General features: G+C 37.8%; 1 protein-coding gene and 1 pseudogene across 2 annotated transcripts; one reads left to right on the top strand and one right to left on the bottom strand.

Annotated features, from left to right (window-relative positions):
- On the top strand, positions 1 to 24,707 carry LOC147566982 (mediator of RNA polymerase II transcription subunit 13-like). Its single transcript, XM_086653579.1, is given in 25 exon segments — positions 1 to 630; positions 1,474 to 1,619; positions 2,390 to 2,463; positions 2,556 to 2,695; positions 2,786 to 2,872; positions 3,315 to 3,402; positions 3,493 to 3,573; positions 4,484 to 4,561; positions 4,713 to 4,795; positions 5,717 to 5,795; positions 5,952 to 6,293; positions 6,366 to 6,425; positions 8,504 to 8,741; positions 9,465 to 9,716; positions 10,831 to 11,850; positions 11,852 to 12,202; positions 14,670 to 14,931; positions 15,010 to 15,160; positions 19,388 to 19,475; positions 19,556 to 19,634; positions 20,515 to 20,798; positions 21,950 to 22,325; positions 22,407 to 23,033; positions 23,142 to 23,531; positions 23,808 to 24,707. Coding segments are annotated over 24 exon segments (5,874 nt in total). The 5' UTR covers positions 1 to 630; positions 1,474 to 1,595; the 3' UTR covers positions 24,428 to 24,707.
- LOC147566983 (DEAD-box ATP-dependent RNA helicase 38 pseudogene) lies at positions 15,737 to 17,675 on the bottom strand (annotated as a pseudogene). The gene has a single exon (XR_015230297.1). The product of XR_015230297.1 is annotated as a DEAD-box ATP-dependent RNA helicase 38 pseudogene (transcript).
- Positions 24,708 to 27,776: the final 3,069 nt, after the last annotated feature.

The raw sequence follows: 27,776 nt of genomic DNA, 5'->3' as shown, positions 1-27,776 counted from the left end.
GTCGTGATAAGTGAAGGATCTTCTAGAGATTAGCGACACTTGTAGAGAGAGATGGAACCACTAACCTATGGATGTCTGGTACTGATCCTAGGGACGGCGCATGCGAAGGGAAGACGAGGAGTTTACTCGGTTGAAACCCACTTAATTATGCATGGTGGTTTACCAGAAAATTAAAGCCAGATGTTAAGAGAACAGAAGGGAAAAAAGATCTCACCTGGATATGCCTGGATATCTTTACTCCTTTTCCTTCCCGAGGCGAGAAACTTTTGATCTTCCTCTACTTGCTTGTTCGTCTTCTGTGTAGTTGGGATTTGCACTAGGATTGAAGATATGCTTTACCTGGATACCTTGTTTATCTCAACTACTAATGGATTCACCAATACCTAGACATGCACTAGGATTTCAGTGAGGGAGAAAGGAGAGGGGTGACTTCGAAGTGGCTGACGTCATCTCGGAGTCTGTCTCTCCTCAAAAACCCCGTTCACTCGGAACTCAGATCACTTGAAAAAAGTACCTTGCCCTAAAACCCAAATTTCATCTCCGCAAAGCCCTAATTTTTCTCTTTGATCTTCTTCATAATCCTCAAATCAAGAATCTCAATTCAATTATTCTTCCCGAGATTGTAATCAGGTATTCTCTCTTAATTTCTCCATCTTTGTTTTACTTTTCTTATTTGATTTTTGAAGGATCAAGCCAAAAATTGTTCAACAATAAACAACAATTTTAAGTTTAGGTTAGTAGAGAGGGTAAATACTTTTACTTGGAAGTATGTATTCCTTTAAATTTGTGAGAACTACTTGAAGATCCAAATTGAAGTGAGACATTTTGAAATTGTTCTCCCAGTCAGTTGTGATTCTGAGAAATTTTGGACTTGAATTCTGGTTCTTGACCAGATAAGTTTGTTTACATTTTACAGGATAGAAAGGTTTACCATTTCTTAATTTTCTTTAGTTACTAAAGTTTGTGATATTATATGATTAGTTAATAACAAGATCAAATCTTGTTATGAAATTAGTTCTTCTTAGTGTGTTTCTCAATATTTATGAACTTATAAATCCCACAATGGTGAATGAATTTATTTATGCTACTTAAATTTAGATCCACAGTTTGATATTAGTTTAAGAGAATGATTCAATTTCGAGCATAGAAATAATTTAAGTATGTGAGGGTTTTAAGTTTCATACATCATTAGAAAATATGCAATTTGGGATGCTCTCGGGGAGATATGTTGCTGGTTTCTGTTGGGCAGGTCTTTCAATTTTTCTCAAGCTATAATAAAACTCGTTTTTCTTGGACAATCAAGGTGCAAAGTGATTTATTTTTATTGGAAATAAAAAATATTTAAGTAATCGTTACTAAGGAATTTGTCTTTTGTTACTCATACAAAATATCTACTGCTAATTTAACATGTGTGGGTTCAGTTTCTTATGTTACGTTACACAATAGTTTATAATCATATCCACATTTATGCAGATCACTTGATTTGTTTGAGGCTCTACTATTTTGTTCTTGAACAAGGCTATACTATTTCTTTGGAATGAACTTTAAAGCCTGAGAAGCACCTGTTGGAGGATGGGAACTGGTGTTATCAAGTAATGTGGACGAATGTCTTCAAAATTGTAATGTCCTCAACTCTTTAAATACTTCAGTAGCCAGTAGGTTAGTAAATTTTGATGCGTTGGTTTGTTCCGTGATGCGTAGTTGCTTCACTCTTAGTGTCCATAAAGGCAACGCGTGAAGCAAAGCTTCAGGTTCACACGACAGACATTAACTTCATGTGCAGACCTGTTTGAATAAAGTTGTAACTACTCAGGAAATGCTGGTGATATCTGATGGGCTAACTTTGTAACGCTTGCATGTGAAAAGTGGAAATGCCTTTCATTTTAACTGTTTAATCATGGAGACAAGGACTAAAAAGTGCATTTTCTGATAATTACGTGCATCAGTATCCTAATCAAACGTTTAGCAAAGGAGAACATAGCATCTGCCAACCGAAGACCACAGAATACTTGCTTTAAACTACCTTGAGTCATTGGATTCCGTTGTTATTTTGACTTTCTCGCCCATAGACTTAACCCTCAATCCAGGTTATTTAGCAGTCTAGCTAATCCACCTATCCTCTTTTAGAAGAAAAGGAATGCGGGAAAATGCATCGAATGAATCATGAACCTAGAGATTTGTTTTTAGTAACATTCAAAGTAAAGATCAGTTGACGAAGTCATAAAAGAAATACAATTATTTCCTTTTTTCAAAAAAGAAGACGACGAAAGAACAACCCTAAGCCCAACTGCCCAAGCTTGGCTAAAATTGTACTTAAATTACCTGGTTATGTTGATTAGTGTTATTACATCTGTACCTTAGAATTCTCACGCATTGACCACTTGTGCAGGGAGGCCTACATCACATTTCCTGGTTCCAGTTTCTCCCCTTTGAATCTGATCTGAGCCCTCTACCTGAAAAAGGGTTTGACACACTGCATCCTTTCTTAGTTTAACAAGAAACTCATTTTTAGTTTCTTTGCTTGAAACTAAACCTCTCTACTGTTTTCTTTTCAGTGTTAAAGGAGACCAGAAAGATGCAGCTACATTGTTGGTACTTTTATCACATCTTCAATTACAGAAGGAAGGATTTCTCAGTGCATGGACCAACTCCTTTGTTGGTCCATGGGACCCATCTCAGGGTATTCACAATCCAGGTTAGAATTCCTTAGAGATATTAGGCCTGTTATTTTGCTTTGGTTAATCACTTATGTCCTCTTACTTAACTCTCATTTTGAGACTCAAAGATGAGAAAATCAAGCTGTGGCTGTTTCTCCCGGGGCGCCATTCGTCTATTGTTGAAACTGCTCAGGCTGCAGTATCTAGATTAAGAGGTACACTTAAATGATTTTTTCTTCTGTCGCAAGTATACTTTTCTTATTCTTTAAATTTTTCTATCGGTTGTAGCGACTAATGCATTTTCTCTACCCCCCCCCCACACACACACCCACACCTCTCTCTGTACATATGTATATAGATACAAGGAACGAAATATTGATAGACCTGATATTTCGAAATTTATTTCCTTGACAAGGCATTGTTAAGAGACACTTAGTTAAATTTTGGTAGCCAGGGAAATAGAAATATTTTGGTCATTTCGACCGAAATATTTTGAAATTTAATAATTTAATTCCTTGTATATATACATATATATATCTTTATTTGTTGTCATGAACTCATGATACTGAAAGTATCGAAAAATCAAGTCATCCATAAGTTTAGTGTTTATTTCGTTGATCAATGATAACGTATGTTATTGGTTGTGTTTTGGTGAAGTGGTTGGATCCGGACTTTGGGTGGCTCCTGGAGACTCGGAAGAAGTTGCAGCTGCTTTAGCGCAGGCTCTACGGAATTGTATAGAAAGGTCTGAAACTCTCTAATTGGGATATTCTTGGGTTCTTCTGTAATTTTCGCAGGCGAATTTGAAAGTTCTGTTTTTTTTCTGGAAATGCAGAGCTTTAAGAGTGCTGTCTTATATGAGATATGGAGATGTATTTGCAAGGTTTCATCCATTTTCACAAAGAAAATCTTCCAGGTTTGATAACACACACCATTAATGGAATTTATTGTTTGATTAGAGTTTATCTCTCGATGTTTTAAATGTTACGATAGTACAAGCTATTTGAAGGTATGTTTCTTTTTTGCTACAAGGTTAATATTTTATTGTCATGGGAAAACAAATACTCCATCTATTGATCGCACTATCTGTATGAAAATGATGTAAGCGCATGCAAAGAACCAACATAGTTGGAAGTTTACGATCTCTGAAATAAACAACTACAGTTCAACCAATTCCTCAACAATTGAATAAACTAATATAAATCCTTTTTGAGTTAACTTCAAGTAAGCTCCAGTATTGCCAAAAAATAAAGAATAATCACCGGTGATGACCAGGTCTCTATGTCTTTTTCCCTTTTTCCTATTTCCTTTCTGGTACTCTTTTCTTCAGCTTGGGCCTTATGGTCTTCTTGGTTTACATCAGAATCAGTCTTATTTTATTATCCTTCAATGAGGGTTATTTGTAGGTGATGTTTTGGTATTTGAACGTCTGAAGCTCTTAAAAGAAATGAGTTCTTGTTCCTTTTTCCCACTTTTTCTCTGCGCTACTTTTCCTTAGGTTCCTTTTTTCTTCAGGAATGGGTTACTTTTCCTTTTCTCCAATTATATTCATCCCATTTTTTTTTACGTTACAATCATCTCGGTGTACCACTTTCATATGTTTACCTACAGTACTGCCTCCTTAAAAATTTGATTCTACCTTTCTACTTTTTTTTTTTTTTGAAAAAGACCTTTCTAATTTTTTCTTTAGTTTTGTTTCGATTTGTGTTATTCTGGCATGCATATAGTTTAGTGAAAGATGTGTAATTAATTTGTTCATCCATTAGTGTTTTTTGCATCTTCACAAGGTTAACATTTATTAATCAGTCAAAATTTGTGTTTTCTAGGAGAGTGCATCCTACGGTTGAATTTATCTTTGCCGCCACCGAGGAAGCAATCTTTGTGCTTGTTATAATATCTGCAAAGTTAGTCTTTCTTGAACTCTTCTATTTTTTTTTCCCTTAATTCGTTATTTTGTTACGTAGGATCAGTTATTTCTGCATGTACATTGTACAGAGAAGTAAATGAGGGATAATCTTGCCCCAGTTCATAATTCTTTTTTCTCTCCATCTCTAGGCACATCCGGACACTTTCTAATAGTGACATGGAGAGGGCCGTGAGACGCCGCTCTTCTAGTAATCATGGAGAAAGTCTTCCTGGTAGGTTCTTCACCTTCACAGCCTTCTGGACACTATGGTTCTTCATCTTTCAATTATACATCATTTACATTTTTAATATTTTAGGTTCTCTGTTCTCTCTTAGTGAAAAATTGTAATGACAATTTCAAAAGAGAATCTTAAGCGATCATATGAAAGAGGTTCAGTTGTTTTTAAGAGTAAAGGAAATATAGGTTTTCTATGGAAGTACTTAAGCATACTAAGCACTACCAAGAAGATAACCAATAGTCTATTGTGATGTTTGATGTCCTCGCCTAAACAGTTTATATTGCATATTTGCATGCTATGACTCACCCGAATTAAATTTTAGATGGATCTCCATTATGAGAAACTAAAGCAACTTCTCTTGCACTAATATGGAAGGACTCATGATACTCATAGAAACTTTGGTGGACTTGTGAATTAATACTGATCGAAATAATGAAAAGAAAAGGAGGGGATAGGGTCTTAATTAAATCAAAAGAGTGTATTCCTGTTTGATGTCATCTTCCTTTTGGGCCTCTCAATTGGTGGGCATGACCATAGTCACTATTGAAACAGGAACTCAAGATTTTTCTTGCTTGGCATCTAAATTCCTTTACGTTGGTTTATAGGCCCCATACAATCTTCTTTATGTGTGGACGGGCTACTCACTATTATTCATATCCTGTAATCATGTTAAATCACATATTGTCTGGAATAACGTAAAATATAACTGATCAATGAATTCTATTTCTTTCTTAAACATCTTGTAGACACATTCTGTACTTGAAGAAAAAGGCTGTGGGATTTGTGATTCCAACCAAAACTAATTTAGTATACATCATGTATCAAACTAACTTAGTTGTATCGTTAAGGGAATGCAAGGTTTCTTACTACCATACTACTATCACGTGCTCATGAACTTTGTACTTGAATTGGCAGTTATTGTTGCTCCTCATGGAATGCGAGGTACACTTACCGGATGCTGTCCGAGTGATCTTGTGAAGCAAGTTTACTTCAGGTATGTAGTTTGAGCAATTCCATGATTTATATTCCTTCTATAACTTTGGTGCTTCAGAAATACAAAAAGAACGGAAAGAAAGATAAGAGAATATGCTGGGAAGTAGTAATATTGTAAATTCATTTTATTTTGCTTCGTCTTGACATGGTTTAACAGTTCAATTAAGGGTAAGGATTCAAATGGGTTCTCTGTTCTCGGTATACCTCTGCATGTTGGTCAAGATTCTGGATGCCAGTTGAGGGGGCAAAGTTGTTATGTTGAGATAACCCTTGGCTGCCGTCCCGGTGCTGACAAATCATTGAAGTCAAACTCCAAGTCCAATGGGAACCTTCCCCAGTACCATTCTACTGAATCACCTGCAGCTGTCCTTGAAAAAGGTGACCAGGAGCATGGACCAGGAGATTTTTTAGGAGTTCTTGAAAGAACATTTATTTATCCAGCTGAGGCAGTGCTGGTACCTGTCATACATACAACATCTGCTAGATCTTCTATGAAAAGGTATGTCATCTTTCATCTATTTGGTCATGGCATCGTACAATTCTGGATTTAATTCGGTTACATGATCTGTAGAATCTGGCTACAGAGTTTGGCAGGAACCCCAGTGTTTGGTTTGTCTTTCTCGATGAATTGGTTAGTCTCAATATATTATAGTTCCCATAGTTTTTTTTTTCCAAATTGACGTGTTTCTTAAGTGCATGATTAGTCACTGTGATTTCCATGTGTCAACATTTTCTGGACAAGCAATTACTGTTAGCATTCATATTTTCGAATGTATGAGTGTAATATATGAGGTTTACGAAGTTGACTGCGTGTTTTGAGAAATCGTATCGTTTACGCCGGTTCTGGATCCTCATTTTCATACCCGATAAGAATTTAATACCCGACGGGTATTACCCGATAAGAACCGATAAGATCACAGTACTTATTGGGTAAATCCGACGGGTACCCGATGGGTATCCGATACCCGAATTTAATGCGTAATTAGTCGATTCTTTCACAAATTTTAAGGTCTTAATCACTTATTTTATGTTAATTATGTTATAGTCATGTCATATTGATTTTTTCACTTAACATAACATTCTTAATCGACAATCACACTATATTTAATAACAAATTTTATAGCAACTTAAATTATAAAATAATCAGATTTGTCAAAAAATTTAATAACTCATTCATGTATCTTTATTTAATAGTTTTACAAAAAATATTTGAGTTTTTGGATGAAGTATGACCTTACTAATTAGTGTTAAAAACGATTAAATAAGAAGTCCTAAAAAGAACCGATAAGTATCCGATACCCGATGGGTACCCGCATTTTTTATAGGTTCCGGTTCTGCATCCTTAAATTATGGAACCGTACGACAGGTTTCCGGCCATTTTTTTTATTGCCTCTCACAAGGAGGCAACTGTGTTTGATTCTTTTGACTTTACTTCTCGCTCTTGGGAGATTCATCTGAGGAGAAATTTGAACGATTGGGAAGTTGACATTCTGGCTAACCTCCTGAGTGTAATAGATAACCATAAACCTAAGCAGGGGGATACGGACACTAGAGTTTGGAGAGTGGATGAGGAGGAAGACCTGAGTGTGAAGAATTGCTACATCAGACTCTTGGAGTCTGATCCTACTGATAGGGAGCCGATGGACTTTAAGGGGCTGTGGTCGAGGCTTATACCTCCGAGAGTAAGTTTTACTATTTGGGCGGCAGTTCTGGGCAAACTCCCAACATTGGATGTGCTAAGAAATCGAGGCATGCAGATAACTAATTGGTGCGCGAGGTGTAAAAGTCAAGGAGAGTCTATCGACCACTTGTTTGTCCACTGTGTGGAGGCCTGGAAACTATGGTCGTTCTTCATCCGGGGCGTTGGTCTCACTTGGTGCTGTCCAAAGTCTCTCTCTAATGTACTGTCCCAATGGGGAGGAACAGTAATTAGAAAGTCGCGCAGAGACCTATGGAGGCTGATCCCTTTTGCCATTTGCTGGTCGATATGGAAAGCTAGAAATGATGGAATCTTTAAGGATTCCCCTAGACTCCTCGTAGTGGAGGTGGAAGATGTTCTTGGGCTTCTATTTCACTGGAGTAGGAACCTAGGATGGACCGTTAATTTTTCTTATTTTGATTTCATTGCTAATTGGGAGGATATCATATCGTAACAATGTAGATGTGAATCCCCCTTTTCCGTTGTATCTTCTCCCTTTCCTTTAATTTATTCAAAATTTTCAAAAAAAAAAATTATGGAACCGGACCCGGAACCGCTAAGAACCGGAACTGTAACTTTTAATAGGTTCCGGTTCTGGGTAGTGAGATACCCGAGCTGGAACCGACCTGTTGACACCCCTAATTTAAGGTACTGAAGCCTCAATGTCATTAGGTATACCACATCTTTCTTGCTTCGTAAAATGATTAATATGATTGACTGATCGAGTCAAGCGAATCGTGTAACAAAATATAATGCTGAAGAAAAGGTTTGAGAACATTGGACAACAATTTTGTGTGCCTAACATGTGCTCAGGTACTTAGAATTGACATGCATAATAAATGTGACCATGCACTCGTTTTGGAAATTAAAGTTTGAACCACGCTTAGCCATCTTTCTATTATGGTATGTGTTTTTTTTTTTTGAAATGCGTATGTGTATTTGTGTTGATAGGGAAGTAGTAATTATCTTGAGATCTAGTTCCTGAACTTTTCTTTTTCATTTTATCCCAGTTCCGGGTTTGATGCTGCTGGAGCTATTGGATTTGTAGATGGATGGATTGAATCAAATGGGATACGCTCACAGCAGAGTCATAGTAGTAGTGACAGTAATTGTAGTAGCAGCAGCATTAGTAGCACATCTAGTGATAGTGACTATCGAATGACCTCTAAAGTTGGTGACCTAGAAGCAGATGCCGATTCTTTAGTTTGTAGGCAGACTGGTTGGTCTTCTAATGATGGCTGTCAACAGGTATATCAACTTGCCTTTTTCCCATTTGAATGATAAAGCAACTTCGTTTCCCACTGGATGGATTATTCCTACAAACGATGTTACCATAATTGTTACATTTCAATTATGCTAAAAGCCTAAAATATGCAGACGATATATATCCTGAAGTTTTCATCTCATATGAAGACCACTTTGCATCTCTATTAGGACTCGCCATTTCTTAACTTTGGTGGTGCGACGTCGCTACGTCAGTCTTCTAACTGATAGACTGTTAATACTGATAATGAACTAAAAATGCCTAATACTTAGAAATAATTAATTTGTACAACTACTAAAAGATCACTTGAACACCACCACCACAGTTATATTTATGACCCCTTTTCAGAAACATTATAAATGAAAAATTATCTATGAAGGCTTGCAATAAAAGAGCACCCAAAAGAAAAATAATGTTTTGCACTAAAAAGAGATTTTGTATGCCATTAATGTTCTTTATATATGGTGCGAGTCTATGACTCTCTCTTTCTCTCTCTCCATCGTCTTGAGTGTGTAAGACCATATAGATGAACTATCGAATGGAAGTCAATAGGAGCTACTTATAGTGTGCGATAGTCTAACACTCTAATATAATGTATATATCCTTCACTCCTAGACATGCTTTCTGTTATCTATTTCCTTAGTACTAGTAGTATCTTGAATAATTGGGTAAAATGAGTGAGTCTGCTAAAGCATGCATCATTGTAGGTGGCTAAACGTCCCCGGATTGACGCAACAGAATCATTTGGTGGACCAGGCACAGGCATAAATGCAACTTCAGAGACATACAAGTCCGACTTTAGTTCTCTGGAAGTCAAAAACTCAGTGAATGATCTGTTTGGATCTCTTTGGGATTGGGATGATGAAGACAGAAGTGGGGGTGTGGACATTCACATACTTATTTCTGATTTTGGAGATTTTAGTGATTTATTTGAGAATGATACTTTGCCTTTCGGGGAGGTAATTTCCTTGGCTTTAGAGCTATAATTTGTTATATGGTTCTTGTGTCTGTTATCGCATTAATTTTTTATCTGTAGTTTTTGCATAATAGTTATATTCCTAATGTAAAAAGTTCGTTTACTACACAAATAGCACATTAGCACTGAGGGTTCTTCTCAAGACACGTTAATTTTTTGAGTCTAATAGTTGCAACTTTCATGTCTATGAATTCTTTATTTTTTGGCTCATCACAAGATTAATCAGTACATTCCATTAGTTCTTCATAAGAAGCCATGGACATGGCATGCGGACAAAACTTGCAAAAACCTCAATTTTACTATTATTATTATTTGTTAAGTCACTTTATCCTCGAGAATATCCAACATTATCAATGACTGGGAGTAATTTTCTTTAACAAGATTATCTTTTAGGTCCTCTGGAAGGACACTAGTTTGGTTGCTTTTACTCCTGATGAAAACATAAAACCTATGTATGTGGAACTATGTAGTTGGTCTCGGCCGAGACGGCCGAGAATCTCGGGTCTCGTCTCGGTCTCGGCCCTCTCCCGAGACGAGACTCGGACGAGACCCCGAGTTAGGGCTTGGACGAGTTTCTCGGCCGAGACAGCAACTTCCAAATATTTAGATTTTTTTTTTGGAAAACTCTTTGACCTAAATTAAGTACTACTATTTATTATATTCTCAAATCTTAACTACTTATTATATTCCCAATGTATCTAATATAAACAGCAATAATACTATATAGAATATTTAGGGTTTATGCCTTAGAGAGAAACTAATAAATTCTTTAGAAACTTTCAAAAGTTTAGTAGATTGGGATTTCCTTATACAGAAATCAAGTTATAATACATAGTACAACTAGAATTAAGAACTAAGAAGAAGCAAAGAATACTTATGAAGTATGAACGTCGTTTTATTAACCTAGTGAAGTGAACTATTTTAGAATTTAGCTAATTTCTATATTTGCTGTCTCACCGAGAATCTCGGCCTGTCTCGGTCTCGGCCTTCGGCCGGACCGAGACCGAGACCAACTACATAGATGTGGAATATTTTAGGTGTAAATATTCTATTGCTATCTGGGTAAAAAAAGTTTAATCAGTTGTTTCAAAATTTAGCCCCCAGGAAGTGCGGAGTCCCAGGCCTTTTCGGTTGCAGAATGTGGTGAGGTAGTTGGTAGTCCTTGTACAGGGGGAATGGATATGACCGATCAGATGCTCTTGCCAGCTTTGGGGTTTTCTCCCTTTAAAAGCCTCAACTCAGCTCCTCCAGCAACCTCCGAAGAGTTTCAGAACAAAATTCAAGACGTTTCGAAGGACTTGCAGTTAACAGGTTTAGTAAGCAGTTGTTTAGCACCTATGACTGGTGAATCTGACCATCTGTCCAAGGCTGAAGCAACGATAACATTTGCCCCAGAATATAGAGCAGTTGAAACAGCTGGTAGTGAATTGTCTTCATCTGTCTTTAGCACTCCATACTTGCCTAGATCAAGGAAGGTGGAAAGTCCACATTCAATCTCCAGTGCTTATACTTATGGTGTAACACCTCCTGCTCGTTGTTTGGATCAACCCGATGAGAAGCCTGGCGTTGGAAATCCAAAAGCCGGTTCTGGTAGGCATGAATCAAATCCTAGCCTCCACTCAAGAAAATACTATACCGAAATCGGGAATGGGAAACAACAGTACGATAAAAGATCGTTAGCTTCTAATAATAGCAAAATTTCACGTGATGGGACTGCACTGCAATTTTCAGGTTTTACTTCAGCAGATCATGCCGCATTTGTCCAGGGTAAAAAAGCTGATAGTACTTCGGATGCTGGGAATCTACTCCTGTCCTTGAAGACTACACTGGCCACTGAAGTGGAATGTATCACATTTCAAGCTTCTATGTGCAGGACAAGGCATACATTGTTGTCTTCCTGTAGTTTGGGTGCCGGACTACATAGGTCAAGTGGAAGCAATGTTCTAGATCAGCTTCGAGGTGATTCAAATGCTACACCTGACAAGGTTTCAAGCAAATATGAGATGAAAAAGAAAGAAACAATCCCTGTCAGAATAGCTGGTGATATTGATGGGCGGATGCTTGATGGCCCTGTCAGTGCACCTATTAGTGCACCTGTAGGTGTTTGGCGTACTGTTGGGAGTTCCTAAAGGAGTGAAACCTACAAATTCACCAAGTATTGACAGTAAACCATTTTCACATAGTGCCTTCAATGAGGATGGTGTCCTTACATATGGGCAACGACCACCTCTTTGGGACCTTCTTGATGGCATGGCGTTGCTTGTCCAGCAAGCTACTTCATTAGTTGATGTGTCGCTGGATGCTGACAACAGTGATGGCGCTTATGGTTGGCTTGCACTACAAGAGCAGTTTAGACGTGGATTTTCTTGTGGACCCTCGACGGTCCATGCAGGTTGCGGCGGGCTTTTAGCTTCTGGTCATGCTCTGGACATTGTTGGTGTGGAGCTGTTTGATCCAATAACTGCTAATGTAAGTACACTCTACCACTATATGGTCCTTGTGATGCTTTGCTAATCTTACATCCAAATGATGTGATGTTATTAAAAAGGAACGAAATTTCAGTAGACATGGAAATATTTCGGTCATTTCGACCGAATTATTTTGAAACTTATTTCCTTGACAAGGCACTGTAGAGAGAAATTTAGTTAAATTTCGGTAGGCATGGAAACGTAAACATTTCAGTCATTTCAACCAAAATATTTCAAACTTTAATTCCTTGGTTATTCCGTAATGATTTACTTTTGAACCAAAGTACGAGTGTCATAAATCTATTGTTACACAGCTGTAGTTCACATGTTGATATGTACTATTCATTCTTCCATCCGTTGCTGGTTTTATGCACTCTTGCGTTGACATTCTGATACAATTTTACTGTTTTTTGTTTGTTTGGTCGTAGATAGGGTTTGATGTCAATATTATGTATTGTGTTGTTAAAAATGAGATCCACTAGATGTGAAATTACTTTTGCACGAGATAACAAGCACTAACACATTGACACAATCGGGTTCAATGTTACCTGAAATGCTGTTCGCTGCCGCATGTGGTACGGTACCGATCACAGTACGCTACCGATGCACAGTGCGCTACCGGGCGAGTATCTGGTGCGCTAAGGGTATATCTCTTTCGTACAATATTTGTGGTTCCGGTATGTTGTGGGCTATTTTTCCTAGGCAACATATAGTCTCCATCATGCAAATATAATAGTTACACATACTCTCAAAAATTCCACCTCAATAAAACTTAGTCTTAACCAGTTAACAAGAAAATCATGTAGTTAACTACTCAACTAGATGAGCAACATGAGCTTGTAGATTGTTAAAAAGATGTTAGGGTAACTAAAGCTGAAAATTCCGGGAAAGCCAAATTTAGAGTACTGGGTCGCGAACCCGCCCTAAAATGGTACAGGTTGATTTGGTACGCTGTACGCAAGGGGATGTAGAGTATCTGGTAACAGTGGTTGAGTTCAAATTAATTTGAAATGATGTATCTGGTGTTGCTGAGAACATATCATACGATTGGTAGAATTAGTTTACTTCATGTGATGGCCTCAGTATGTTAAGGATGTATCATCAGTCCTTATCGCTGTACGATCTTTCTCTCCATAGTCTATACCATCCCAGTAGGAATCCTAAAAATTATAGACAACAAAAATGTGTGATTCCTTTGGGGTGACAAGGAAGAAACTGCATTGGGTGGCTTGGAGCACCATATGCCAAGATATCAAGCAGGGAAGTCTAGGGATCAAGAATATCAGAAACATGAACGATGCCCTATTAACTAAACAGATCTGGCGATCTGCTGGAGAAAATACAGCACTACGGCGGAAAATCATCAGTGGTAAATATGGGGAAGACAAGGGTGGGAGGTCAAAGAAGATTTTGAACACTCCATATGGACGCAGGGTGTGGAGAGGAATACAAACCAGAATGACGCGTTTTAACAACATCATGAAGTGGAAATTTGGAGATGGGAGGTGCATCAAATATTGGAATGATAAATGGTGTTTTACAATTGCCTTTTCTAGAGAGAGATTCCCAGCAATATGTATATCAACTGTATGATCATAATCAGAGAGGATGGAACATTCAAGTCAGAAGGAATCTCAACGACCGGGAAATCCCAATTTTACTCCATGAGCTGGGCACTATTGAAGGCTATCACCAAAAGAAGCGGATACCAGAGTCTGGAAGGAAGGAAAGAGGAAGACTATCGGTAAAACATTGTTACTGAAGAATGAATGCGATAAACCAAAGTATACCTGTACAATTTCAAGCCATGATTGGAAAAAACCGACCCCCCTAGACCTAGAGTCAGCTCGACTCTGTGGGTTGCTTGTTTACACAAGACTCCAACTTTGGATCAATTGAAATGCTGGGGGATTCAGCTGGTGAACAGATGCATACTGTGTGAAGACAATGAAGAAACCTCAGAGGCATCTGCTGCTACACTGCAATGTGACAGCAGGCTTATGGTAATATTTCTTACACAATTTCAACAACAGGTGGTGCCTCCCAAAGTCAGTAGACCAAGCTATGCAACAAGGAAAAACTGCAAAGATTGGAGAAAAGCTATGGAACCTCATCCCTATGGCGATCATTTGGACTATGTGGAAGGATAGAAACAACAAGATATTCGAAGACTCATCCTCAAAGTACCATAGGGGTAGAGGATGTGACAGGCCTATTATTTCGTTGGAGTAGAAAAATGAGTTGGGCAAATCTATAGGCTTACGATGATTTTGTTCACAATTGGGAGGCTATCATGTACATTCTTTTTCAATAAATTATTCAAAGTTTCAAAAAAATTACTTCTAGATATAATTGTAATGGCCAAATTTTGATGAATCCTTTGAGGGATAAATAAGCAGCTTTTCTGTAAAATATCATCTAAGCAACCCTTTGAAATTATATAACTAATGCAGAGTATCTTGCAACAGGTTCATCCATCATCTGTGATTAGTTTGCTGCAATCAGACATAAAAGGAGCTCTAAAATCTGCATTTGGGAATTTGGACGGGCCACTCACTGTCATTGATTGGTGCAAAGGTTGCAGTCAATCTGGTGATGCTGTAACAAGTAGTGAAGGATACATTATTGACTCAATTGTAGGTGAAGCCAAGGAGTCTATAAGTTCTGTCAGTGTAGGTGGCGCAGAACCAATAAGCCCAAGCCAATCATCTGGTGGTTCTTGCCTTAAAGGTGCATCTCTTTATTCAGTGTACGTGAATAGATTTTTGTAATTATTTGTATCATCATATGTTGCACAATTGCTTTCAGTGACTAGTACCTTGGATGGAATGAGGATGGATGAATCAACCCAGAGGAGATCAAACCTAGAATCTGGCAACAGGGAGTCAGAGCAGTATTTGAGCTTTGCTCGTCTCAGACCGACCCTTTTTGTGCTTCCATTGCCGGCTATTCTTGTTGGGTATGTGTACTTGTTATATGACAATCATTCTTTTTAAACTGGTAAGAACAATGATGACACGAGAATGTTAATAGAAAATCCAGGATATATTTTGCTATACCTTTAGGACTACCAATCTGGGTCCTACTGGTATGTGATAGTCGTTGCATGAAGTATATGTCAATCATTCTCTGCAAATTAGTAAGAACAATAATGACATGAGAAAGGTATTTGGTTAAACATAGGACTGCCCACCGTGTCCTACTGGTATGTCATCGTCGTCGCGTAAGATATATGTCACCTACCCAGTTGAGCAGTCCAAGTTTGTTTTAGGAACATACTGCTGTACTTGCTAAGATGATTATTATTACATTATCCATGATGTCGTTCTTTGTGTTGTGGAGAATATATTTAACTTAAAATGATTCATGATCACAAACTGAATAAGAAATAAATTTTTCATAGTGAAATTTATGACATTAAGGAGGAATGTCCGGAGATGTTTTGATGTAGATTGTTGCGGAAGCGTAAAAGTAATGGAATCCACCATTATTAATAAACTAAACTAACGAAATAAAACTGATAAAATAACGATAAACAATAAACTTGATTAATAACTTGAATAATAATAAACTTGGTTGATGATATTCTCTGATCTGAATAACAAGGACAGACCTGACTTCTAGATAGACTCAAATTAAGATTCCTAAATATCAAAGATACTCAAATATAGAAACTTCTAAACATAGACTTAGTAGGAAATACTAAAACATGGAAACTCCTAAACTCTAACCCTAATGGACTCGGCCATGAGGCCCTCTAACTAGTTCGGCCGTGAGGCCCATCTTGATGGTCTCCATCATATTCCCCGACCGAGAACGAACTTGCCCTCAAGTGAGACTCAACAATGCAATCCTTAATTCCCACTTCGAGCGAACGGTGCATTGGGGTCGAAGGACACCCACTTGGACGAAATCACTAGCTTCAATCTCATAGTGCAAAGAATCTTGCAAAAATCAATGTAGGAAAGAAACTTCCAACAAATTGCAACATCTCCCGTCATCTTTTAATTTGATGAAGAAGACCACAAACACCACATAATATTTTATGGAAAAATCAACCTTGAATTTCTTCACTTGAACGATCTTCCCACGTTCATCTTCGTGTTGCTTATAAACCAAACTCGAATATGGCTTGATCAAATCTGAAATTCCACCAACTTGAAAATACCATATTTCATCATCTTTGAACAAAAAGAGTGAAAATACCACATCCTTCTTGATGGAAAAATCAACCTTGAAATTCTGTAACCGAGTCATCATTGTTTCTAAAAGAACTTTAGAAATCTTCCTACTGCGGACAAATGTAATAATCTGACCCAACTTTTCCCTTAATTCAAAAATATTTACCTTAATGACGTGTATTTTCGCACTTTCATCTGGACAGATAACCTTATATTGTTTGGCCAAATCCAGTGAGAGATCTTCTTTCTGAACAAAAAGTTGATTTCCTTCTCGAACCACACTTAAGACGAAACTCTTCACGGTCTCGTTAAAAGTAGCAGAAAAAAGCAGCACCTGGCAGTGTGAACTGGTCTTTTCAATATCTTTCATGATCCTCAAAGAGTCATCTTTGAAACCATCCTTAGCTAACATGTGATCAGCCTCGTCAAAAACATATCTCTAGTGTAAAGTTTTTTGTAAGACATCCATCTCTTAATAGTCCCAGGAGTACCTATGACTACTTTATCAGTAATTGGCATCCTCTTTTGAATTAGAAGATCTTGACTCCTATCAACTGGTATAACACAAGTTGAAGTAGTCCTAGTATACTTCCCCATCTTATTAAGAACACCCATATTCTGACTAGCCAATTCTCTAGTAGGGCAAATACAAAGTGCTTGAGGAACTTTAAGATTAGGATCATCACGACTCAACATCCCAAGAACAAAACAAGTTGTTTTACCATAACCATTATGAGCTTGAGCTATAATCATAGGTAAACTTATAGATTGGATTTTTCTAGGTCCAATAAACTTCATAGAAACATATAAACCCTTTAGCAATTCTTCCGATAATTTCAAATCTTCAAATTTCAGAGCAGTTGAATACAGAGTATCACTAGATGTAACAGTTGTAATGTTGGAATCTTCAGGTTCGTCAAAAAAAATTTCAGTGGTTTTGGTTCCGTCAATCTTTAGAGACTCAATTTCAGGTTGGGGAGGTTTTTCTTCAGACGTAGATGAAGTGGGTTGTTCGCCGGCGTCGTCGTCAAGTTGAATACTGATCCCAACTTCAATTACTCTTTCCCGTATCTTGCAGTAATGTGGAAGTAAGCGACATCCTTCTTCCCCCGTCATTGAGAAACTACTTGCATCAATATCCATAATAACAGTCTCTTGATGATAGGTATAGATTGTTCCAACTTCCTGTTGTTTAGGCCAGCTATGTCGTTTTCCAGCAGACCTAGGACAGAACATGGCGTGTACCGAAGAGTGCTTGAAGAAGAGTCGAGTCTCTTGGTCGTGGGTTGCCATGAGTCCACCCGTATTATAACCCCAGATGCTCCTTGAAGTAGAATCATCCCATATAAGAAGCGAAACTCTCACTCCTTCATGTAACTTGGACTTGATAAGATCTCCTAGAGTGTATTCAGGTCCATGACCAACATCTCTTCGTGATCGACAGATAGTGGTGGGGGTTTCATAAAATAAATTTCTTTCTGCAACAGTGAAAGAGTATTGTTTTCATCCTTATTGAACTCAACTTCGCCAAACGATTCGGGAAGCTTTCTTACACTGTCTCGTTTAGAACAAACCTCATCTTTGCTTCTGTTATCTTCGACTTTCTCTTCTACTACTTCGAAGGAAGATTCATCTTCTTCTTCTGTAACTTCAACTTCTTCGTAATCATCTTCGTCAATTTTTTCATACTTTTGTCTCTGATTGTTATTCCAAGTATTTGACCCTCTAATCAACATGGGTTTCTTTTGCATTGAATATGGTGTAGGGAAATTTTTATTATTCGAAACAATTAATTCTTCTCCCGGGATTATATACGTAGGAAATAATTTGTCCGGGCCTGTGTTATTCGATTGAAGTCCTTCCTCTTTATTCATCTCAACGAATTTTTCTTCGTCCCTCATTGAAAAACTAGTATTTATTTTATGAGAAAAATCTCTGTCAACAGTATCGACCATGGTAGTCGAAGGAATGTCGGATTTGTTCGATTGGGTTTGAGCTTCTATATAAGATAAGTATTCATCCGAAGGAAGAAAAGCATACCGGAAGACAATTTTCAATGTAGTCCAATCATCGATGATTTTTTTTCTTGATCAATGAGTCTCCATTGCATCTCGTTGAATTTTTCATAGACTCTTTTAGACAAGTGTTGTTCGATGACAAAAACCTTATCTTCGTCATGGACTTCTTGGTTTATAAACCAATCTTCCATCTGTTGAATCCAAAAATCTATATGATATTGATAATCAAACATAGGAATTTTGGAATCGACATTAATTTTGTTTTGATCTTTTCGATCAACATAGAGTTGTTGTGCATCTCTTAAAGGATCCCAATCTAAACGCGGAAGATTATTCCAACATTCAAGATGAGAAGTATTTAAAAAAAATTTATCTGTTCCCAGATTCTTAAAGCTCTGAATACCAGCTGATGTAGATGGTTGCGGAAGCGTAAAAGTAATGGAATCCACCATTATTAATAAACTAAACTAACGAAATAAAACTGATAAAATAACGATAAACAATAAACTTGATTAATAACTTGAATAATAATAAACTTGGTTGATAATATTCTCTGATCTGAATAACAAGGACAGACCTGACTTCCTTTTATAGGAAGTTAGAAACTTCTAGATAGACTCAAATTAAGATTCCTAAATATCAAAGATACTCAAATATAGAAACTTCTAAACCTAGACTTAGTAGGAAATACTAAAACATGGAAACTCCTAAACTCTAACCCTAATGGACTCGGCCATGAGGCCCTCTAACTAGTTCGGCCGTGAGGCCCTCTAACTAGTTCGGCCGTGAGGCCCATCTTGATGGTCTCCATCATGTTTATAAGTTAATGACAGTTGAAACTTGAAAATATATCAAGCTAGCTATTGATGTCATGCTTGTGCATCATCTTCAGAACATATGGCTTATTGATGAGGGTTATCTCAACTTTAAGAGATTCTGTTTGTTACTTTCTATAATAATAAGCACTAGTAACAATTCCTGCAATAGGTATCAGGATGATTGGCTAAAAACATCCACAAGCTCTCTACAACTCTGGGAAAAGGCGCCTCTTGAACCATATGCTTTGCCAAAGCCTGTAAGGTTCTTAATAAGTCAATTTTATATTCCTCGAGGATATATGATTTATCTACTAACATTTTTCCTATCGTACTGCAGATGACTTGCTCTGTTGTATGTCCAGATATTGGTTTCCTTACATCTGCCGCTTCTGATTTTTTCCAACAGCTTGAGACTGGTGAGTGTAGTATTGGACGTTTCTACTTTATATAGTTAGAAGTCTAGACCCTCCTATTTGATGTGTAGAATGGACAGATAGATGATGCCCGGTGACTATTGGATGTACACTTTGTGATGAATAATCACCTTCTCGGATTTACCAGTCATATGGTACTGTACATTTCTACTGTTTGTCACTCAAACCCTTCTATGTTAGGTGTAGAATCGATTCATCGATTCACAATGATTTTTTAGTCGGTACATTGGATGGACGGTACGTGATACATAGCAAACTTTACCAGGTACCAGCTAGGCAGCAGCTACCTACCATCTTGCAACTCTAAACTTTTCTATTTTTTTGAAACTACTCTAAGCTTTTCTATCGCACATTAACTATATAGTTTCAATAATATCTTGAATAGCACTTTGTGTTTTATGAATTCTAAGGGCCCGTACCTAACAGTGGGTGCAACTGTTTAGCTGTAACGGTATTAGCTGGTAGCAGCACCATTTGACCCTTATGTTGTATTACTGTGAAGTTGATAGCTATGTTTTATGACTAGGAAAGAAACTGGTCGAATCCTATTCCATATTTTGTTATTTAGGTTTTTGTCAGTAATTTGGATGATTCTAAACCTTTTCTTAAATGTACATACTTGATTCATCATTGTTACGAGGTTACATGCTTTCGTCTACTTGAATCAACGAGTTGTTGCGATTAAATTAAGGCCCTCATAAGAGCAAGTTTTCGCTGGATAACATGAGCATGAAATTTGACTTTGTTGCTAGTGTTTCCTTTACTAGTTATTTAATTGCCCACATACTATCTTTGTTACTACTGGTTTTGAATATAATTAATGTGCATCTGGAGGTCTGAACTTACTTATTCACTCTATCAGTGTATCAAACTTGCAAGCTGGGAACTCATGTACCCCAAAATATTGGGCAACAAGCCTCTGAGCAACTATCATCTTCAGGATTCGTACTCGTTGATTGCCCACAATCGGTGAAGATAGAAGGTGGTAATACATCTTTTATGGGCTCAATAAGTGATTGCCTTTCAGCTGTATCTAATGGTTGGGATTTGAAGAGCTTCCTCAAATCACTTTCAAATGCTATGAAGACTCTAAGAATTGGATTAAATTCCACAGTAAATCAAAAGGAAGGCAGTTCTCCTACGACGGTAAGTTTCACGTCTTGCTGAATCTCTATGATTACTTCATGCAATATGCTAAAACTAAAATATTTGGCTAGGTTATTACGCTTTGTAGGACACCTGTAAAGAGATAACTTAGAATCAAGTTGCAATTGGTTTCACCTACTTCAACGTCCATTTTGGACCTTGCGAGTAAACAAAAGTTCTTCTTTGCTTGTTGCAAGTAAAACCTGGAGGTGATTCATTGGGTTCCAGAAAAATGTATATGTATATATGCATAGTAAAAGTGTAGTTGGCCAACAATAGGTAGCCCAGTTGGTAAGTGCATCTACTCTGCAATGCGGATGTCCCAGGTTCGATCCCATGGAAGTGCAAATCCAGGAATATTGAACTTGGGTATAAATAAAGTAGTATCTGTGGGCTTTTGGCCATTTCATTTTGTCGGGCTTTAGGCCATTAATTTCGTCGGACTTTAGGCCATTAGTAATTCGGCAGTTATCGTGCTTATCACATCGTATCGATGTATCAATGCTTTTGTAATGACCACTATAGTCATTATTCAAAAATAAAAGTAAAAGTGTAGGTGTAGGTGTAGGTGGAATATGTGCAATAGTTAAAAGTACCAACCAACCTGACACACTTGTTATTTGTTAAATATTTGCCTAATGCATTCTTTTAAACTTCGCCATCAGGGGACTGGTTGTACATTGTTGTATGTTCAATATGTGCAATAAGGTGTGATGTTCCTTTGATTGAGGAAGGTACAGTTTCTTACTGCCTATTTTGGAATCCGCACATAATAAATACTATAAATAATTTGGTCACCTCTTCCATGACTTGAGTCACTCACAGAGTGGCTAAAACTTGAAAGTGATCTTAGGGTAAGATCACATTGGGTCTGGTGCTCTAGTTGATTCTTATTGTAATGCGTTGTACCACAAATTTTGATGTGTAGGAGTAACCAAGACTGAATCATGGAACTTGAGAATATTACATATTGAGTTTCTTGGTTCTCTCCTTATCCTTTTGTGGAGAAATAACTTCATATTGGTAAACTAATCATAAGAAAACAAACCATATTGGTAATACAATTTGAGTGATTAATCTTCTCTTCTACTTAGAAATCAATTCATCGACCTTACGGAATGATGGATGAGTAACCCCAATAAATGAAACAGGTAATATATGTGGTTTGTCCCTTCCCTGAGCCTGTAGCAGTTCTGCAAACTGTGGTGGAGTCGTGCACTGCCCTTGGGTCAATCATTCGCTCGTCGGACAAGGAGAGGTCTCTTTTAGGTACTCAAGTTGGCAAGGCTCTTAGCTGCTCTGCAGCTGTGGATGAGGCGTCAATATCAAATGTTTTAACGATTTCAGGGTTCGTTATTCCTAAATTAGTCTTGCAGATTGTCACTGTGGAATCTATTCTTAGGGTAACTAGCCCATCCCTAAATGAGCTTGTCCTTCTTAAGGAGGTAGCGTTCACTGTTTACAACAAGGCTCGACGAGTTGCACGCTCATTTTCTAGTGAAGCAAATCATTCAACAGGTATCTCAGGTAGATCTCCTTCCAGTTTGATGCATGCTAGTTCTCCCATTCAAGGAATGTGGAAAGACTGTGTTACCTCTCGAGTTTCAGGATCATCCCTTTCTAGAGAGGCTGAGCTCGATACTGCCTTGAGGCCTTGGGACAATTCATGGCAATCTTCACGGGCTGGAGGAGTAAGCTCTGAACCAAATAGATCTGGCGAAAGTTCCTTCCACGATGATATGAAATACTCGTTTGAACCACTTTTTATACTAGCTGAACCTGGTTCTACGGAGCTTGGAGTTTCTCCCGTAGTATTCGACTCTTCAAGACCATCTGCTGATGATAATAACAGTGGCAGCTTTATGCAGACTTCAACATCATCAGGGTGTGCAGACACTGGACCTAGTTTGGTTCTTGACGGGGCAGATTCAGATGGCTTTGGACCTAGCCATCAAAAAATCGCGAGTCTTCATTGTTGCTATGGTTGGACAGAGGATTGGCGTTGGCTTGTGTGTATTTGGACAGACTCGAGAGGAGAATTGCTTGATAGTCACATATTTCCTTTTGGTGGTATCAGTAGTCGGCAGGACACAAAAGGTCTTCAGTGTCTCTTTGTTCAAGTTCTGCAACAAGGTTGCCAGATACTGTCATGTTCTTCCCAAGATACTGTAGCTACTAAACCTAGAGATATTGTGATTACCCGTATTGGATGCTTCTATGAGCTTGAGCGACAAGGTTTATAAAGTTTTCATCTTTATGCTTTCATATTTCTGCTTTTGTTATTACATAAGTATGAAGCATTAATCTTTCAGCGTCTAACTACTAATATTTTATTACACCCAGAGTGGCAAAAAGCAATTTACTCAGTCGGTGGAAATGAAGTAAAGAAATGGCTTCTGCAACTACGTCGATCTGTACCTGATGGTATATCTGCAACTAGTAATGGTGGTTCCTTGCATCAACAGGAGATGAGTTTGATTCAAGAGAGAACAATACCTTCTTCGCCAAGCCCTAATATGTACAGCCCACAAACAAAATCTTCCAGCTTTACAAAAGGTGGTTTAGGACAAACCAATACAAGGAAGCAGCTTATGGGTGGGCAGCTTATGGGTGGACAAGCTACCCTCGACAGTTCTAGGGGAATGTTTCAGTGGGTTCAGAGTATTAGTTTGGTTGGAGTTTCAATTGATCATACCCTTAATCTCATACTCCCGGCAGATGCATCTCTTCCAGGTATTACCTTATTGCTCCATAATGACCTAATCCTTAAATGATAAAGGTTAACCAAGGATTATACTCAAATGTTTAGTTTGGACTTTTTTTGATATCTTGATATTAAGAATCTGCCATGATATTGCATTTAAAAGCTCGGGTAGACTGTCTTGATGGTTATTTGAGGGATAGGTATACGCAAGTTGAACAAGTCTTTGAGTGGAAAGTTAGAAGTATAAACCAATAATCGAGAACTGAATATGAAATTGTAGCTCTAACAGCAAAATCATTGTGCAGGAGGTATTGGAACTCAAGCTGGTAGTGGAATAGGTCCGTCTTCTAGCTATTTGGAAGGTGTGAACCCTGTGAAATCTCTTGGTTTTACATCTTCGTCCTATCTACTTATCCCTTCACCGAGCATGCGATATCTCCCTCCAACTCCCTTACAACTCCCAACATGCCTGACTTCCGAATCCCCACCCCTTGCACATCTCCTACACAGTAAAGGTTCTGCAATTCCTTTATCAACTGGTTTTATAGTCTCAAAAGCAGTTCCTTCAATCAGGTCAGATTTAAGAAGCACCATGAAAGAAGAATGGCCTTCGATTCTCTCAGTCAGTCTTGTCGATTACTATGGTGGTACCAACATGATCCAAGATAGGCTAGTCAGAGGAAATACAAAGTCTACTCGGAGTACGAACTCAGTTTCTCGGGACCATGAAATAGAAACCCATTTGATTCTTGAATCATTAACTGCAGAACTTCATGCTCTTTCATGGATGACTGTAAGCCCCGCTTACTTAGATCGGCGATCTGCATTACCTTTCCATTGTGATATGGTTTTAAGATTGAGAAGACTTTTACATTTTGCTGATAAGGAACTCTCCCAGAAGTCAGATGACAAAGCACAGACATAGCAGCAGAATTAGAGGTAATCAATCTGTAGTTCTACTACTCAAAATTAGTTCTTGAATTGGGTTTCTGTCTCATTAATAATGAACAGAGAAGGGTGGTAGTGTGTAGTAGTAGAGAAATAATAGGTGTAGTAGTAGTAGTAGTAGTAGTAGTAATAGTACTAGATGTGTAACAAATTGTTTGTACTCTTTACCATATCATTGCGGTGTCCCGATTACTCCTAATATGTATGTGTGTACTCATGTAAAGGTAAGGAAATGTATCGTCGTTCTGTGTTTGTCAGAATTTCTCCATTTTGTGTTTTTCCTTTTTCACTCTTTTTGCCGCTTAGGATCTCTTTTTTACTGTCTTGGATTTTTTTTCACTTCACAACTAAGGGTGGTTTTCAGATACCAACGTGACTGCGTGAGTTTGAGACCGCTGTTTTTTGTGCTTTAGTTCTCTCCGTCTCTCTGTCTCTCTTTGAAATTGATTAAGGTCGTTCTACCTTCTTGAAATCGGTTGAAAATAGGTCCAAAGGTGTTTCACATTCCAGAACTAAATTAAGAAAGATTTGTGAAGTTTCTCTTTAAAATTTAGACTTCATTCACAGTAAGGCATAGAATCCCTCAATTTCTCCATTTTATTCATGCATGGGGAACTAAACAAGACTAAATAAGAAAAGGGAATCCTGACTTAGGTTTCATCAATATTGTATAGAGGAACAGTTAAATTATACAACTCCAAATCTTTTACTGGGAGATTTAAATGTTATATTTCATTAATCTTTATTGGGAAGCTATAAGCGAGGCCGGGCCTAATTTGCGCGCCTAGAGACTCCCAATCTGTTTTTCGTTTCAAAGTGTAGTCAGCAAAATCTATGGATCTGAGATCTGACTAGACTGACTGAAGCAGATCCTCAATTCGTGATAAGTTTGTACCTAGTTTAAGATGGCGAATAAGGGTAATAGGAGCAACTCCAATGTGGTGGTGGGGTGGGGGCTGGGGCTCCCAAATTTGAGGGGGGGGGGGGGGTCCCCCCATGCTCCCTGGCTCCCAAATGAGAGCCCGGGCTGGGGGGCTCCCAGCCTCAAATATAGCCGTTGGGGGTCTCCCAACGGCCATATTTGGGGTGGATCCCCTAATTCTTTTTATTTTTTGTTTTAAATTAATTTTTTTTCAAAAAATATCAATTGCTTTAAATTTGTTTTTCCAATCATTTCTTTAATATTTTTCTTTTTTTCATCTTTTCAAAATTCCTTCTCTCTCTAACATAATATAAAACTTCAACAACAAGCCTAGGGAGACCGTCCATTTGGACTCCCTGATGAACCGTCCATTCCCTTTCAAGAAAAGGACAAAAACCAATTCTAGAGAGAGAAAGTAAATTGGTTTTTGTCCTTTTCTGTAAAAGGGAAGAACGGTTCATTGGGAGTCCATTGGGCGGTCTCTCAATACTTATTGAAATTTCAATTTTATATTTGAAATTAATAATTTATAGTTAAAAATTGAAATTAGAAGTCCGTACACGTACATTACACGTACATAATTTAAATTTAGGAACCCAATGTTGGAATTGAAAAAAGTTTCAGGGATCCTAAAACTCAAGGGCTCACATTGGACTTGCCCTGAGGGAAATAAACAAGACTTCGGATAAAGAAGTCGTAAATAATGGCACGCACTAATACCTAATTATGCCGTGTGGGTCCCCGTAAAACTTCCCCCCCTTCCCTTTAGCTTCCAAACAACGCCTTCCTCTATACCCACCACATGTTCTTCCTTACCCTACAAACCCATGTGCTCCAACTACCTTATTTCCAACCTACACAACTGCCATCATCATCTATTCCCACTTTCCCTAATTTTCCACCGTCCATCTCAAAATTTACACAAAACTCTATAAAAATTGATTCAATTAATTTGCTACTTGTGAGATGAATCGATAGGATTAAAACACAAGATTCGAGGATGAATCTATGAAGAATAGATCAAATGGTCAACAAGATAATTAAAGAAACAAAAGGAGTAAAATTTTATTACTAAAATAAATGAATTACAAACAAGTTCCTCACTGAAAAGTTATTATGCTACATAACCCATCTTTCATCATCGTACAACAATCAAACCCAAAACAAATTTCTTAATCCCAACAAAAAAAAAGCCACCCAAAGCAAATAATACCCTCCTTATCTTCTTCTTAGTTCTTCTCCTCAAGCCTTCCAGATCTATCAGATCTATTCATGAAAAAACAGATCAGATCTATCTATAAGGAATGGCTTGAGAAGAAAAGGTAGAGAAAGATAAAGAGGAAGTTTAGAGAGAGAGAAAATAAATCTTTTTTTCTATCTAATGGTAATAAGATCTAGAACAAGAAACTGAAAGCAACTGCAAACAATGAAGCAAAAGCAGCAGGAACAAAGGTGGTTCCATCAGAAGTAGGGCTTGGTGCAGGTGCATCAGCAGCTGCAACATTTTGGATGGATGAAGCTACCATGACCATGGCGATAACTGCAAGGCAAAGTCTCATCTTCATGGCTTCCATTTCTGATTTTGTTTTTTAGAGAGATAGAGAAAGAGGGAAGTTGTTTTTTTGAGCAGATTAGGCTCTGCGAGTTCTCTTTTTCAGATGGAGGAAAAATTGTTAAGAGTTTTAAGATTTTTATACAGGTACAAAGAGAGGGATTTTTCGGGCAGTTATGTATGGTGTCTGCCCGCAATGACCGTATTATTCGACAACGTTTTGATTTTGTGTTAGCCTAATTCAAGTTATGCCCTCAATTTGTGACCAACCGGTAAAGTGACCTTTGTATGTTAGGATGTCAAAGAATGTTCAATCGAAGAACGGAATATTAAATTTTAGGTAAATTTGGGAGCCAGGGAGCATGGGGCTCCCAGCCCCAAATTTTTTTACCGTTGGGAGCTCCCAACGGTAGTAATACTTTTTTTTTCATTTCACAACTATTTTATCTCTCTATCTATCAATTTCTCCTCCATTAATTTTTTTTTAATGGATCCAAATGCCAATTTGCATAATTTAGGCTATATGGAAATGTTGAACTCCGATTTCAATTTTGTCGATGAAGTTAATTTATCGAATGATGGGATCGAAGAAAGGGTCGAAGAAAGTCTTGATTGTAATGAAACGCCAATGTCGTCGGTTTCTAGTAAGCGTTATACTAATGATGATGATATTGTGCTCGTTAATATTTATTTACATATTGCCACCGACGCGATTATTGGTAATGATCAAAGAGCGGGTACTTTTTGGAGCAAAATTGCCGAACACTTCAACGAACAAACAAATCAAAATCGTGTACCAAAAGGTCTTAAATGTCGTTGGGGCGAAATTAACAAGCAATGCGCGAAGTTTTG

This window comes from Eschscholzia californica, unplaced genomic scaffold, assembly GCF_041429995.1.
Source record: "Eschscholzia californica isolate CP2 unplaced genomic scaffold, dmEscCali1.0.p SCAF_1, whole genome shotgun sequence".
Classification (NCBI taxonomy): domain Eukaryota; kingdom Viridiplantae; phylum Streptophyta; class Magnoliopsida; order Ranunculales; family Papaveraceae; genus Eschscholzia; species Eschscholzia californica.
This window is presented reverse-complemented; position numbering and strand designations above follow the sequence as displayed.